The sequence below is a fragment of the Lagenorhynchus albirostris genome, chromosome 16 (genome assembly GCF_949774975.1).
Source record: "Lagenorhynchus albirostris chromosome 16, mLagAlb1.1, whole genome shotgun sequence".
NCBI classification, from domain to species: domain Eukaryota; kingdom Metazoa; phylum Chordata; class Mammalia; order Artiodactyla; family Delphinidae; genus Lagenorhynchus; species Lagenorhynchus albirostris.
The window spans coordinates 50,045,187-50,061,534 of record NC_083110.1 but is presented as its reverse complement, the minus strand read 5'-3'; the positions used below and the strand labels follow the sequence as shown (position 1 = coordinate 50,061,534).

Genomic DNA, 16,348 nt, shown 5'->3' with positions numbered 1-16,348 from the left:
TACTGCTACATACCAAATGAACCATTATAAAAGCAAGATAATTATTGGAAATTATCATTCCTATAAACTAAAAAAACCTCTTTAATTCACTGTCAAATGCCAAGCCTTCTCGCCACATGGCAAATATTAAAAAAAAAAAAAAAAAAGGTAAATAATTACCTGGATTGGTGTTCCAGAAAGAATAATCCTATAATTAGCAGTCAGTTGTTTTACTGCTTTTGACAATTTTGTTTTTCCATTTTTGATGACATGGCCTTCATCAAGAATACAGTAGTTAAATTTAATATTTCTGAAGAAAAACAAAAAATGTTAGCATCTTTTACTATATGTCAGGAACAATATGAAGTCTTTGAGGCAGGAAAATACTAAGTCTCTCTGAATTTGATACTAAGTCTTTCTTTAAGAAAGTTTAATTCTTACCTAAAGAAATCTATGTCGTTTCTCACAACATCATATGAAGCCACTATCAGATTGTGCCTTTTCACCTGATGCTGTAACCTGTATTTAAAAATACATAAGATTACAAAATGGGGAATCTGCAAAGTTTATAATATGCTTTCAAGGGGAAAACCACAGATGCCATTGTATAAAGTGCTTTCAATCTACCTACTAAGCCCAATATTCCCTTCTGCTTACTCTACATCCATGACCCTGATACCTGAAGGCCATTCTTCTTATGACTTGGCCTTGTTGCCCTAACTCAGTCTGATTAGAAAAGAGACAGGTACCTGACTCAAAATGTGGAGGTCATTTTAACTTTATTTGCCAACACCTCTTCCTTGGAGGCACTCACTATTCCTTCACCATTCCATGTTGTGCTGAAGGGTAGAGGGGGAGCTATCAATCACACATCCTCATAGTCACCAAAGAGATGAAGCATTTTAATCAGGTCAAGCCATTCACAATATTTTATCCCCTGACCACAAAGACTGGTTTGGGGGCATGACCCAGTCAAGGCCAGTGAGTCATCTCAAGTACTGATATATTCATGATGGGAGAGAAAAGATTTCTGTTTATTATAGTTGCCAAGCTAGGAGAATGCCCATGGTCATCTTACCTACCAACAGTAGACTGAAGTCCAGTAGAGATCAACAGAACAAGTTATACATGGGGAAGAACAGTAAATTAGATGTACCTGAAGCAAGAATTCACCCCCTGAGATTCTCAATTTAATTAATGAATTTGCCATTTGCTTAAGCTAGTCTGAGCTGAGCTTCTACCACTTGTAAATGGATGAATTCTTTTACAATAAATTCTTTAAGAGTACAAGCTGTTGAGCTGCCTGTGGTCCAATCTTCATTTAATTAGCTGAGTGACCTTCTTCCCAGACCCCATGTCTTAGACTCCTCATCTGCAAACTGGGAATAATAGTACCCATACCTCATAAGGTAATTATGAGAATACACAATTTTACATAAATGTAAATAAAACTGCTTAGAATAATGCCTAGCCAGTAAGTGCTCAATATATGTTAGTTATTATTAACAGAAGGGCAGCAAATCTATGGACTAATCAGCAATCTATGACTATCCAAGCTTTAAAAGATGAACTGAAATCAGGGCTTTCCTCATGGCACGGTGGTTAAGAATCCGCTTGCCAATTCAGGAGACACGGGTTTGAGCCCTGGTCCGGGAAGATCCCACATGCCACGGAGCAACTAAGCCCGTGTGCCACAACTACTGAGCCTGCGCTGTAAAACCCGCGAGCCACAACTACTGAGCCCGTGTGCCACAACTACTGAAGCCTGTGCACCTACAGCCCATGTTCTGCAACAACAGAAGCTACAGCAATGAGAAGCCCACGCACCACACCGAAGAGTAGCCCCTGCTCGCCGCACCTAGAGAAAAGCCCGTGTGCAGCAACGAAGACCCAGTGTAGCCAAAAATAAATAAATAAATTTATTTTAAAAAAAGATGAACTGAAATCAATGATATACCACTCTTCAACATTTGTATTTAGGAACAGAGATGTACTAGTCGATAGAAAGAAGGTAAAACTAATAGAACTCTAGTGTTTCTGTGGTATCAGGGCAACTAGAGCAAGCCACTGTGGACCAAAAAACATTTTTGAGGAGAGAGAAGAAGAAAGAGGGAGCACTTCGGGAAACTGAGTAGAAAATGAGGATACAACAGAAGCACCTAGAAGATACTATGATCAGAAGACTTCCAAGAAAGGCACTGAGAATGGTTTTGGTTCCTGACAGTTTCCTGGCTCCAAAACTTAGAAAGCCCAACTGATTGTTAACAATGGATAAAGTCCTTGAATTTTGATGAGTCTCACTGATTATATCTTTATTATTCACTCACCTTTCTTAAATAAGTAAGTTCCTATGTCTGACAACCAAAAAAGCTAACTAGAATTCATTTTTAATCGATTTTATTCTTCCAAACTACTTAAAGCAAAAGATAAAACATTTTTTGGTTGTACAGTTCTTACCTTATTCTTTCAGTGGGAGGTCCAGTATAATGCAATGGATTGAGATATTCTCTGGAGCAAAATTTACCTACTTCATCCACCCAATGACCTGTTAATGTTGGCGGACAAACCACCAAGGAAGGAAGTGGCATACATTCTGCCAATTTTGATCTTGCATATTCCTGGGCCCTTTAGACAGCAAAACACAATGAATTAACCAGTTCGTTTAAACTGCTTAGCATCTGAAAGCCTTCTTTTAAAATAACATTTAAAATTACCTGTGACAATGATCTCCTGCTAGAATGCAGATGGACTGTAAAGTTTTTCCTAAACCCATGTCATCACACAGAATTCCATGAAGCTTATACTTATTAAGAAATGCTAACCAGTTCACACCATCCTGAAAGGTTGGGAGAAAAAGAAAAATGATAAATGTGAACAGATCATAACAAATTTTTTCTTGTAAAGAACATGTTTACACAGACCAAAAAATCTGTATTTTTACAGGCAATGAGAAATAAATGGGTATAAGACACTAGACAGAAGAACTGAATTACTATATCAATTTTTAAACTCTTTAAGGCACATTTACAAGGAATAGTCACTATTTATAAGTATAAAACTTTACCTGCTGATATTTTCTGAGTTCAGCATTGATTGGTACTGGAATCTTGTAATTTTCTAATTTTTTCCCATCTAACAATTGCTCCAAAAAGTGTCGTTCCTTGGCTTTCAACTGGATTAATTCTTCTGACATATTTGGAGGGTCTGGAATGCCTGCCTAAAATTGTTTTTTAAAGTGTATTAAAACTATTTGCTACTATTTATTAATTTTTCCATCCTCAGATTATGAAATCATTTCACATCTTATCAAAATACAAATGCAGAGATAACACAATATTGTAAACCAACTATACTTCAATTATAAAAAATACCAAAAATAAAACATATATATGTATATATATAAAAATGCAGAGAAAAAAGCAATTCAAAAATAGTATGATTTTAAAGACTGGAAGACAAATATTTAAGAATTTGACAGGTATTAAAAGTGCTATAATGAGACTACTAAATAAACACATTTGAGATATTTTAAAGAACACAGCTACAATTTATTTTTTCCAGTACCATGGCATTACTTGATAAAGAGGCAAATAAAATTGTACAGTTTATTTTAAGTGAAATCCTGTTACTGGAGCTTCTCAATTTTAGTGTTATGATACCCCAGGGTATTGGTTCTCAAAATGTGGTCTGCAGACCTCTCAGGATTTCTAAGACCTTTTCAAAGGGTTATTGATGTCAACTATTTCATAACAAAAGAAAGACATTACTTTTTTCACTGTGTTGACATTTGCTCTGATGCACAAAAATAATGGGCAAAACTGCTTGTGCCTCAGAAAGAATCAAGGCAATGTCACCAAGTGTACTCGTAGGCACTGCAGTATTCCTCACAGCCATCCACCAGCTTTTTTTTTTTTTTTACTATGTAATTTTTTTTTTGCTGTAGGTTTTTTTTTTACATCTTTATTGAAGTATAATTGCTTTACAATGGTGTGTTAGTTTCTGCTTTATAACAAAGTGAATCAGTTATACATATACATATGTTCCCATATCTCTTCCCTCTTACGTCTCCCTCCCTCCCTCCCTCCCTACCCCACCCCTCTAGGTGGTCAACACCAGCTTTTTTTTAAAGTTGGTTTCACTTAAGAATGTCCTTGAGGGCTTCCCTGGTGGCGCAGTGGTTGAGAGTCCGCCTGCCAATGTGGGGGACACGGGTTCATGCCCCGGTCCGTGGGCACGAGCGGCTGGGCCCGTGAGCCATGGCCGGGCGCGTGAGCGGCTGGGCCCGTGAGCCATGGCCGCTGAGCCTGCGCATCCGGAGCCCGTGCTCCACGACGGGAGAGGCCACAACAGTGAGAGGCCCGCGTATCACAAAAAAAAAAGAAAAAAGAAATGTAAAGTGAAAGTTAAGAAATGTAAAATTCTCAGAAAAGAACTTCAATTAAATTCAATTAAAATATAAGTTCCTTATAATACCAGAAATAGTATCAGGAGTGAGGTGTATACACTGAGTCTTAAGATGATTGCATGTTATATTTTCAGAAGGTTTTTTTTTTTTTGCTGTGCTGCAGGGCTCGAGGAATCTTAGTTCCCCAACCAGGGATCAAACCTGTGCCCCCTGCAGTGGAAGCGTGGAGTTCTAACCACTGGACCATCAGGGAATTCCCTCAAAAGGTTTTAGAATTAACAACTTTGTCAATTAAGATAGAAACTAACATTTTAACACATCTAATACCATAATGACAACCATCAAAATGAAGCCTTTCTGCACAGTGCTTTTTAAGTAACAAATCCTCAAACATTTATCCTCATGGACCTTTTAATAAATGACAACCAGATATAAGGCCATACAATAGGGACATTTCCTAACAACGATTAGGATTCATAAATACTGTTTAGTGCCAGGAACCCTTCCTTTGAGTATCTTCCTCACCCCAATTCCTATAAAAGCAGCAAGAGTTACTAATAGTGCAAGGAATTAAAGCTTCTATCAAAACCACTGGTTTATATTCCCTGAATCCTTGACTGAAAAGTACATGATTCTTCCTATGAAGATGGGACAGAGCAAATCAAGATAAAGTGAAACAGGAATTAACTTGCATGACATTCTTGTTTCTATTGCTGCATCTTCAAACTCATAGCATCTAATCTGCTATTAATCCTATCCAGTGTGTTTTTATTTGTAATTATATCTTTCAACTCAAGAAGTTCAATTTGGGTTGTTCTTATGTCTTCCATTTTGCTCCTCATCACACTCATGCTTTCCTTCTACCTTCTTGAACATATGGAGCATATTTTAATGTCCTTGTGTACTAATTCTATTATCTGGGTCATTTCAGGGTCTGCTTCTATTGACTGACTTTTCTCCTGGTTAACTTTTTTTTGGGGGGCAGGATCTCAGTTCCCTGAGCAGGGATTGAAACCTGGCCATGGTAATGAAAGCCTGGAATCCTAACCACTAGGCCACCAGGGAACTCCCTCTGGTTAATTTTCTGATGGGTGCTAAACGTCCTAAGTTTTACGCTGTTGGGTGCTGAACTTTTGGGGGTTAAACAGTTTTTTCTTTTGGGGATATAGTTAAATTACCTGAAACCAATTTGATCCTTTTCAGGCTTGCTTTTAAGCTTTATTAAGGTGGGTTCAAATCAGTCTTCTGTCAAGGGTTAATTTGGTCCTACTACTCAGGCAATATACTTCTAAGGACTGTACTCAGTGCCCGATATGGTAGGTCCTCTGACTCAGCTTGGGGGAAATACCTATTCTTGACCCTGTGTGAGCTCTGGGAATTGTTCCACCTACTCCTTTCTGATTTTTCCCCCCAGTCTCAAACATATTCTCATACATATGCCCAGAAGAATGAATACTCAGCCTTTGTGTGGACCTCTGGAGCTTCCTCTCTGTGCAGCTACTTCCTCTCAGGTACTCTGCCTTGCAAATTCTACCCATCTTGTCCTCCCTGCACTCTGACTCTGCTAGCCTCTGTTTAGGTTTCACTTCCCTGTCCTATGGTCTGGAAACTCACTCCAGGCAGTAAGCTAGGGCATTTCATTTGTTCCCTTGTTGTTCAATGTCTGAAATCCATTGTTTGATTCATTTTGTCTGGTTTTCTAAGTTAAGGTAGGAGGATAAATCTGTTTTATCATGGCTGGAAGCAAAATATGCATCACATCCTTGTAATTTTCACATCTATCAAAGGGAATCTTATCAATCTTTTCTCAATCTCTAAAGTTCAAAATCTCTTTTCTTTGCCAACTTGTTATCAAGTACTGTTATTCTCCCTTAAAAAACAAGTAGTTTAGACTCTTTATCACCTCACAGTGGATCTGGGCTCTGGGGGCACTTACATTCTAATCCACATTCAAACAGCTATTAAACTGATTTTCCTAAAACACTGCTTTCATCATCTACTCCTTTGCTCAAAGAACACATGATGGTTTCTCATCACTCACTGATTTCAATGCCAAAAAAGACCAAGGGGACAAAGCATAATCAACTTAGTTTACAGATAAGATGATGCAAGGCCCAAAAGTTAAAGGATATGAATAAGACCTAGGAAGCAGAGGATGGAAACAATTCAGGAAGTGTCACTTGGGTCTTTTGATACAGTAGTCTAGTATTTTTTTAGTCACGGTGGTTATTTTAACATATTGTGGAAAAAATATTCATGCAGAGAAATATATAAACAAAGGTACAGATCAATAAATTAGAAAACAAACACCTCTCTAACTACTGCCTGATTAAGAAAACAGCCCTGATTTTTCACAGAACTAGAACAAAAAATTTTGCAATTTGTATGGAAACACAAAAGACTTCGAATAGCCAAAGCAATCTTGAGAACGAAAGAAGGAACTGGAGGAATCAGGCTCCCTGACTTCAGACTATACTACAAAGCAACAGTTATCAAGACAGTATGGTACTGGCACAAAAACAGAAAGATAGATCAATGGAACAGGATAGAAAGCCCAGAGATAAACCCATGCACATATGGACACCTTATCTTTGATAAAGGTGGCAGTAATGTACAGCGGAGAAAGGACAGCCTCTTCAATAAGTGGTGCTGGGAAAACTGGACAGGTACATGTAAAAGTATGAGATTAGATCACTCCCTAACACCATACACAAAAATAAGCTCAAAATGGATTAAAGACCTAAATGTAAGGCCAGAAACTATCAAACTCTTAGAGGAAAACACAGGCAGAACACTCTATGACATAAATCACAGCAAGATCCTTTCTGACCCACCTCCTAGAGTAATGGAAATAAAAACAAAAATAAACAAATGGGACCTAATGAAACTTCAAAGCTTTTGCACAGCAAAGGAAACCATAAACAAGACCAAAAGACAACCCTCAGAATGGGAGAAAATATTTGCAAATGAAGCAACCGACAAAGGATTCATCTCCAAAATTTACAAGCAGCTCATGCAGCTCAATAACAAGAAAACAACCCAATCCAAAAATGGGCAGAAGACCTAAATAGACATTTCTCCAAAGAAGATATACAGACTGCCAACAAACACATGAAAGAATGCTCAACATCATTCATCATTAGAGAAATGCAAATCAAAACTACAATAAGATATCATCTCACACCAGTCAGAATGGCTATCATCAAAAAATCTAGAAACAATAAATGCTGGAGAGGGTGTGGAGAAAAGGGAACACTCTTGCACTGCTGGTGGGAATGTGAATTGGTTCAGCCACTATGGAGAACAGTATGGAGGTTCCTTAAAAAACTACAAATAGAACTACCATATGACCCAGCAATCCCACTACTGGGCATATACCCTGAGAAAACCAAAATTCAAAAAGAGTCATGTACCAAAATGTTCATTGCAGCTCTATTTACAATAGCCCGGAGATGGAAACAACCTAAGTGCCCATCATCGGATGAATGGATAAAGAAGATGTGGCACATATATACAATGGAATATTACTCAGCCATAAAAAGAAACGAAATTGAGCTATTTGTAATGAGGTGGATAGACCTAGAGTCTGTCATACAGAGTGAAGTAAGTCAGAAAGAAAAAGACAAATACCGTATGCTAACACATATATATGGAATTTAAGGAAAAAAATGTCATGAAGAACCTAGGGGTAAAGCAGGAATAAAGACACAGACCTCCTAGAGAACGGACTTGAGGTTATGGGGAGGGGGAAGGGTGAGCTGTGACAGGGCGAGAGAGAGTCATGGGCATATACACACTAACAAACGTAGTAAGGTAGATAGCTAGTGGGAAGCAGCCGCATGGCACAGGGATATTGGCTCGGTGCTTTGTGATCACCTAGAGGGGTGGGATAGGGAGGGTGGGAGGGAGGGAGACGCAGGAGGGAAGACATAAGGGAACATATGTTTATGTATGACTGATTCACTTTGTTATGGGGCAGAAACTAGCACACCATTGTAAAGCAATTATACCCCAATAAAGATGTTAAAAAAAAAAAAAAAGAAAACAGCCCTGCCATCATCCTACAAGGTCCTGTAAGCTCCCCCCAGTGATAACCCACTCTCCTTTCCTCAAGAGGTAATCATCTTACTGACTTTTCATGGCAATTTCTTTTTTACCTTTCTTTATACCTTTATCACCTAAGTATGCATCCCATGTACTTTTGCCTATTTTTGAACGTCATAAAAATAGAATCTTACGTTAAGGATTCACTAATTGTCGTATGTATCTGTACTTTGTTCATTCTTATTGCAGTATAATAATCCACAGTTAACATACCTACTCTACAGATAATGAATATCTGAGTGGTTTTAAGACTACTATAAATAATGGTATAAATAATATTCTTGAAGGTGTGTCTTGGATGTATTCTGAATTTCTCTAGGATATATACCTAGCATAGATTTGATGGGTCATTGGGATGGGAATCTTCAACTTTACCAGATATAGCCAATTTTTTTTTTTCAGAGAGGCTATCATCCAACTTACGCTCATATTTTGCTGGTGGAAATATAAAATGGTAGAGTTACTCTGGGAAAAATAGTTTGGCAGTTTCTTAAAAAGTTAAACATGATATGATCCAGTAATTCCACTCCTAAATATCTGCTCAAAAGAAATAAAAGCAGGGACTTCTCTGGCGGTCCAGTGGTTAACAATCCATGTTCTGGGGCTTCCCTGGTGACGCAGTGGTTAAGAATACACCTGTCAATGCAGGGGACACAGGTTCGAGCCCTGGACCAGGGAGATCCCACATGCTGCAGAGCAACTAAGCCCGTGCACCACAACTACTGAAGCCTGTGTGCCTATAGCCTGTCCTCTGCAACAAGAGAAGCCACTGCAACAAGAAGCCCGTGCACCGCAACGAAGAGTAGCCCCTCACTCGCCGCAACTAAAGAAAGCCTGCGCACAGCAACAAAGACCCAACGCAGCCAAAAATAAATAAAACAAATAAATTAAAGGAAAGAAATAAAAGCATACATCCACACAAAGACTTTATAAGTGCATAAAGTGCACGTTCATAGCAGCATTACTTATAATAGCCAAAAGCTGGTAATAAGCCAAATGTCCATCAACTGGTGAATGGATAAACAAAATGTGGTGTCTCCATGAAATAGAGTATTATTGGCCAGTAATACTCTAAACACACCCAAAAGGATAACACATCCAAAAGGAGCTACTGACATACTACACCACGGATGAACTGCATATATACTTACTTCCTGAATTACAAAAATCCCATAAAAATATGTAAGTGGCTAAGTGGAAGGGTCCTGGCTTTTCCCTTGCTTCAAGCCACTTCTGTTTCCCACACTGGCCACATATATTATTTCTGTAGCATGAATATACTCCAAAATTCTCCAACTTCAGCCTTCTAGTCTGCTTTCTCCATAATCCAACAGAGACATCATTTGCTTTTTACACTTTCAATTACCATCTTTCAAATTTACCTTTCACGTAAACTTCAGAACAGAATCTTTACATAGATGTTACCAGGGATACTTAGGAACAATTCTATTTCTAGAATAGCATCAATGAATTATCATTCTTTTAGGAACCATAGTTTTTGTTTGTTTGTTTTTTAAATTTTTGGCCGTGTCGTGTGGCATGTGGGATCCTAGTTCCCCAATAGAACCCGTGCCCCCTGCAGTGGGGTCTTAACCACTAGACTGCCAGGGAAGTCCCAGAACCATAGTTTTATTTAAAACACTGTATTAAAAAAAAAATTACCCATTAAAGCATAAAACTCTTAACACTTATAACATAAACATATTCAAATTTTAAAGAAATTAAAAAGGGTTACAATTACTATGTAAAAAGGGTTCTGTAAAAAGGGTTCTTTAAAAAGGGTTACAATTAAAAAGGGTTCTTTTAAAAGGGTTACAATTACTATGAAGTTACTGAAAACATTAAGTCCATAAACCAAGTATCTTCAACTTACCTCAAGTGGCATGAGTCTAATTAGTGTTGCAAAGCACTGTGTAGCCATGAATCTTACACTGTCCGTCTGATCACTCATTCTTCCCAACACAGGCACGACTAAAAGGACAATATATGGAACAATACCAACATCCAGTTGTTCCATTACACCTGAGTAAGTTATTAAGGAAATTTCCAACTGGTTCCAAGGTAGATGTTTTCACAAACTAAGACCATGACTTCTAAAACAGTTCCTCATTTTCTCACCTGTATTATGAAGAACTGACTGTCCCTCAAGGTCTATGATTCAACTATAACAGCATTTGTACAATGTTACTCCTTTGTGAACATTATGTAACTTTCTCATGATTAAGAAGATAAAATGATGTTTTTCATCATTTTCATCATGAGGAAGGTTGGAGGTAACTTTATTAATAAGACTTTTTTCCATAGAGAAATTCCTGCAAGTTTCTAGAATTCCCATACCAAAATTGAGTTACAATTGCAAGCAAGGGAGCACAACTCAGCGTCAAAGATTAATTCCAAATTTCCCACCAATATCTCAACAATCTTAAACTGGACATAGCAGGCCCAGTGAGTTCAGTCCTCCTGTAATCTTTAGCATTTCTGAGCCAGAGTTTCTAACTGATTTAATCTCCACCCGTCTTTCTTGCTCTTATACCGAAATATCTTTCGGGTTATTTCGAGAAAAGAATGTCAGTGGATGCCATACCCTTGGTAAAAGCTTGCTTGTAGGGCTTCCCTGGTGGCGCAGTGGTTGAGAGTGTGCCTGCCGATGCAGGGGACGCGGGTTCGTGCCCCGGACCGGGAAGATCCCACATGCCGTGGAGCGGCTGGGCCCGTGAGCCATGGCCGCTGAGCCTGCGCGTCCAGAGCCTGCGCTCCACAACAGGAGAGGTCTCAACAGTGAGAGGCCCGTGTACCGCAAAAAATGATAATAATAATAAATAAATAAGCTTGCCTGTATATTTCTAGTTATTTAGTATATACTTAGTCATTTTCTACCCAAGTAATGAACAAAGCGAACATAATGTTTATAAGAACTACCTATATCTGATTAATATTAAAAAAAATTGATTATAAACCAAATAAACAGATTAGTTACTAGATAAATAGTTCATGAGGTACATAAAATTTTTGCCTGTAAAAAGATCTCTTAAAATTAATAGTAATTCTTCAGACTTTCTGTGTGAATATTTTCATAATCAAATGTAAATATATTTATAATGTATTATAATGTAATAAAAATACACTTCAAAATAAAATCTAAAAAAGTAGGTTTCTTTTTGGAACAAGGCAGGTTATGTGCGTATTTGTTTTTGTTCTGTTTTGTTTTGTTTTGGCTGCACTGCGCAGCTTGCAGGATCTTAGTTCCCTGACCAGAGATCGAACCCATGCCCTCAGCAGTGAAAGCACGGAGTCCTAACCACTGGACCACCAGGGAATTCCCTGTGCACATTTGAATAAATTTTATTTTAGTCATCCTTAAATAAAATGAATATAATTTCTGAATAGTTTGTCAAAATAAAAAAGGATACAGGCAAGTGCTTCAATTGCACCCTCTTGTTTGATATTGTCATCAATTGCTCCCAGCCATGGAAGAACCTTCTCCAAAAAAATATTCATTGTTTCCATGGTACCTATTTTGCTCATGACGCCTATACAACGAGCAGCCATGTGCCTCACTGCAGTGCTGGGGTACTGAAGGCACATATAAAGATGAGGCAAATGCTGTACCAACTAAAAACAAAAAGTTTAAGATAATCAGAACACTCATTAGGGAATCTACTGTTCAAAATATAACTATAACGGCCCATATTCAGAGGTTCTCAATATTCTAAGTAACTCTAAATCCAGGAATATCTCCAATTACCTCAAACCATTACTGTCAAAACATCCTCAATAAAAATTTAAATCTAAGTTGTTATTATAATGCTTTTAAAAAGAATAGAAAGGTGCAGAACTTCTCCCCTGTTCACTATCCTCTTACGCATCAGGGAACACTCAATTGTTTCCAAAATTCGCAGGGAACGCATCAAAGGGACTTGCAAAAATCTCCTACTGAGGGTGGGAAAATGACACCACACATCATCAGCCCCCTCCCAATATGGCTTAGTTTTAGGTACATACTTTTTTATTCACGGGGTTGAGTGATCTCGATTTTGTTCTGGGCACTATACTTTGGTAGGTATTTTCCACTTTAACTTCCTGGCTTACCAAAGGCAATATGATCACAAGACCACAACATATCCCATTATTAAATGTCTGCTGCATGGAAGCCAGGATTAATGCTCATGAGATCCAGGTACTTGCTCAACAGACTAGCCTTACAGCTCAGCTGAATGCATGCTGTTGATCACGGAGGGTGAGCATATAAAGGATTCTGCCCTTCTTTACTAATGATAAATCCGCAAAATTTAACAAGAATATGCTTTATTACTATATAAACAGAAAAATTTCACTCTTCTCTACTCTCTCCTAGATTTTCCCTCTTATATTAGATGTGAATAGAGAATTGGAGATAGCACCCTTCACAATGTTATAAACTGCAGAGAGCTTCCTATTGCAGTTATACGGAAAGAGTAATACTTTCTTCAATGGAAAAACCAGACAATTAATTCTCTAGTCTATGTTCCTCCTCCCTCTGTTCCAATTTTTTGGTAAGAGATATTTTAACAGTCAAAAAATAAACCCAGGTTCTATCTTTGCCACTGACTAGTTTCATCTCTGAGAGGTAACTTCCTTCTACCATTACATTTATCTTGGAAAGAGGTTTTATTACCTGTACTCTTCCTTTCCTAGACTATATTGTTAAGATGGTATAGATGAATAGGGATGCGGCTTTCTTTCCTGTTTATACCTGGCTTCTGCGTCATCAGAGCCCTGTCCCTACTGCCCTGTATTCTAAGCTCCCAGAGTGGGTTTTCTATCATTCATGCACCCAGCTCTGCCTCAAAGCCCATAAGAGTTGAGTTGTCAGGAAAGAAGGAATCTAGATATAGCATATAAAAGAAAATGCAATTATAAGGGATGACATCAAAGTTGCACTTTTCATTCAAGCCTTAAGTCTAATAAGACTACTTGTTTTACTGGAAAAAAAACTACACTTGCATTAGTTAGTTACCAAGGGATGAAGCTCAGAATCCATTGACACTGCTGCTGTTTCAAAAACTTGCAGAGAATTCACCAGTTCTTGGGCAGGGCCATCTCCCTTTTCCAGGAGGGACTTTCCATCTATTAAAACATATTGATTTAAGTGCATATTACCTTGCAAATAATTCTTTAAAATCTAGAGCCCACAAAAAGTTTTAGCACTCCCCCAGGTACTGTGGGAGAGTCTATTTTGCTTTATAATGTAAAATGAAATACCATGTCCTTAATTTAACTGCTGAGGTACTACACCTAAAGCAACTAAAGGTGTTTAACATAATGATCCATTTCAAATATCTGTTTCTAAATATGTAATAGAAAAAGTAAAAAGCAAAAAGTATGCAAAATGACATGAAAATAAATGTTTTTACCAACCTTCCATTTAAAAACTTACCAGCTGGCCTGGGATAAACAGGTATAGGCATTGTTATTTTATAAGGACATACGTAATGGATATATACTGAAATCTGTTTAAAATGCAACTCGGAAAAATATGTACACACCAAAATTATTTATGTCGATTGTATTCCTCAATGGACCAACCATAGCATCCCAGAGATGTGGCAACTTCACTGCCATTTCACCACCAAAATGCTTCACTATAGTTGTCAAGGCAAATTCAGCTCCTCTCCGTTGTACCAGGTAAGGCTTCTGGGCCTAAAATTAAATGTTAGTTGAAAACGAAATTTGAGAAAAAAGTATAATGCATTTGAAATGTTATTAAGATAATTTAAAAGTCACTACCTAAGAATTCACAGTGTTACCATTAACTAATTAAGCAATTACTGGACATATTTACCATAACTATAAACATTTCTCAATAATTAAACTTACATGGGCATAAAATCCCAAACTAGATTTTCACATCCAAAGTAAAATACTTTCGGGGGGTTGGAGATAAGGAATAGATAAATATGTGCTGTTTCTAGAGACAGTTCTAAGTAACATGTTTTTTTCTTCTCTCCACTCCAAAGAAACAGGTAGAGAGAGGAAAAGGAGATAAAATGATGGGCCCTTATTTATATTTGCTTAAGGGATAGAATATGAACATCTATTTAATTTAACCACAAGATTAATAACCTCTTACTTAGCAGTAATTTTTTTTTTTTTTTTTGCGGTATGCGGGCCTCTCACTGTTGTGGCCTCTCCTGTTGTGGAGCACAGGCTCCGGACGTGCAGGCTCAGCGGCCATGGCCCACAGCCCCAGCCGCTCCGCGGCATGTGGGATCCTTCTGGACCGGGGCACGAACGCGTGTCCCCTGCATTGGCAGGCGGACTCTCAACCACTGCGCCACCAGGGAAGCCCAGTAATTTAATAATAATTAAATAGAAAAGAAACTGTCCCCCCAGAAAGATACATATATATTTTTAAATGAAGGAACTATGTAAACCATGTAAGTATAAATATTAAAACCACAGTAAATTTTTGATTAAAATTATGGGAAGAATATAGATAGTGAAAAAACCTTCATTCACAGAATATTTTAAAAGAAATATACACAATAAGCTAAGATTTTGGTTTAAAAAAAGAAACTTAAAATAGGCCTATACTTTATAGAAATATATTAAACACATGTCTTTTAGCATTGATAGTTTATTGCTGAACTCAGGTTAAGTTCCTATGTCTTGCAACCAAAAGAGCTACCTAGAGCATTCATTCCATTGTTAACAATGTGACTGTAAGATTTTCCAAAACCAAACACTTTTTAAAATCATCTTTAAAGAAGACTGTACTGTAGAATAAGTAGACCAATGAAACAGAATAGAGAGCCCAAGGAGATCCTTATATATACAAAGCATGACATAAAACAGAGGTGCCATTATAAACCAGGGAGGAAAAGATTCAACGGTGGGATAAACTGGCTGTCCATGTGGGCAAATAAATTTAGATTCCTACCTCACATCACATAGTTAATAAATTCCAAGTTGACTAAAAGTCAGATAGGTAAAACTTTGACATGTATAAACTTATCCTCTGAATATCAACAGCAATTCCTGACATTGATAGGACTGAGAAAAGTTAGCTTTCACTATTACTTAACATCTCTGTAGTCACTGTTATAGGAATTAGTTTATATTCAAGAATGACTTATGTACCCACTACTGAGAAGGTTTCTTGCCTAGGAAGATAATCATCAAGTTAAGCTGGTAAAAATAATAAGAGGCATGAGAAATTTGAAGAAGTTTTCCGTTTTTCTGGACCCTGTTGCTGCAGTACTCCAAAAAGTTATTAGCCCCAGTTCTTTCACTTAAAAATATTAAAATAACAATTCTAGAAGCTGATATGACAATTTAGCTCTCAATCTGTAAGATACTTGTTTTAAAATCAGAGTATTCAAAGAAAAAAACTATTTACCTCATCAAGTTCAACAAGGATATTTCCACCACCTCCTGCAGGAAGATCTGCTATTTGAGCTTTTACTGCTTTGGGGGTAGGACCTCGCCTACTTGTGATAGCAAAAGCAGCTTTTTGATGCCTATAGAGTGTAATTATACCCCTGTGCTTGGTGACAGTATGATGCATTCCATCTTTTTCGGAGTTGGATCCTATTAAGGAAAAAAGTTAAATAACTTTTAAAGCATAATATAGGTGACCAAATGTTTCCTGCTCCAAAAGAGATACAACACATTTTAAAATTGTCTTTTAAGCCTCAATTTTTATAGGCCAATGATATTTTCTTTAGACAATGAAATGGTAACAAAAATCAGTAATTTATAACATTGAATGTTTTAATATTTGCATAGGACCATACTTAATACAACCAAATTTGCAGCATCATATTAACAACAAGAAATATTACATGCAAGAATGAATGTACCTTCAGTTAAAAGTACATT

At 37.4% G+C, this 16,348-nt stretch overlaps 1 protein-coding gene across 1 annotated transcript in view; it reads right to left on the bottom strand.

Annotated features, from left to right (window-relative positions):
* BTAF1 (B-TFIID TATA-box binding protein associated factor 1) overlaps positions 1–16,348 on the bottom strand; it is a 95,703-nt gene that overhangs the window by 13,073 nt on the left and 66,282 nt on the right. Inside the window, exons 21-30 of the mRNA XM_060126369.1 lie at positions 15,867–16,057; positions 14,014–14,167; positions 13,485–13,594; positions 11,899–12,100; positions 10,362–10,510; positions 3,044–3,196; positions 2,694–2,815; positions 2,437–2,604; positions 421–498; positions 160–289 (exon numbers count right to left, since the gene is read on the bottom strand). Coding sequence (XP_059982352.1) covers positions 160–289; positions 421–498; positions 2,437–2,604; positions 2,694–2,815; positions 3,044–3,196; positions 10,362–10,510; positions 11,899–12,100; positions 13,485–13,594; positions 14,014–14,167; positions 15,867–16,057 — 1,457 coding nt within the window. The remainder of the gene's footprint in view (positions 1–159; positions 290–420; positions 499–2,436; positions 2,605–2,693; positions 2,816–3,043; positions 3,197–10,361; positions 10,511–11,898; positions 12,101–13,484; positions 13,595–14,013; positions 14,168–15,866; positions 16,058–16,348) is intronic.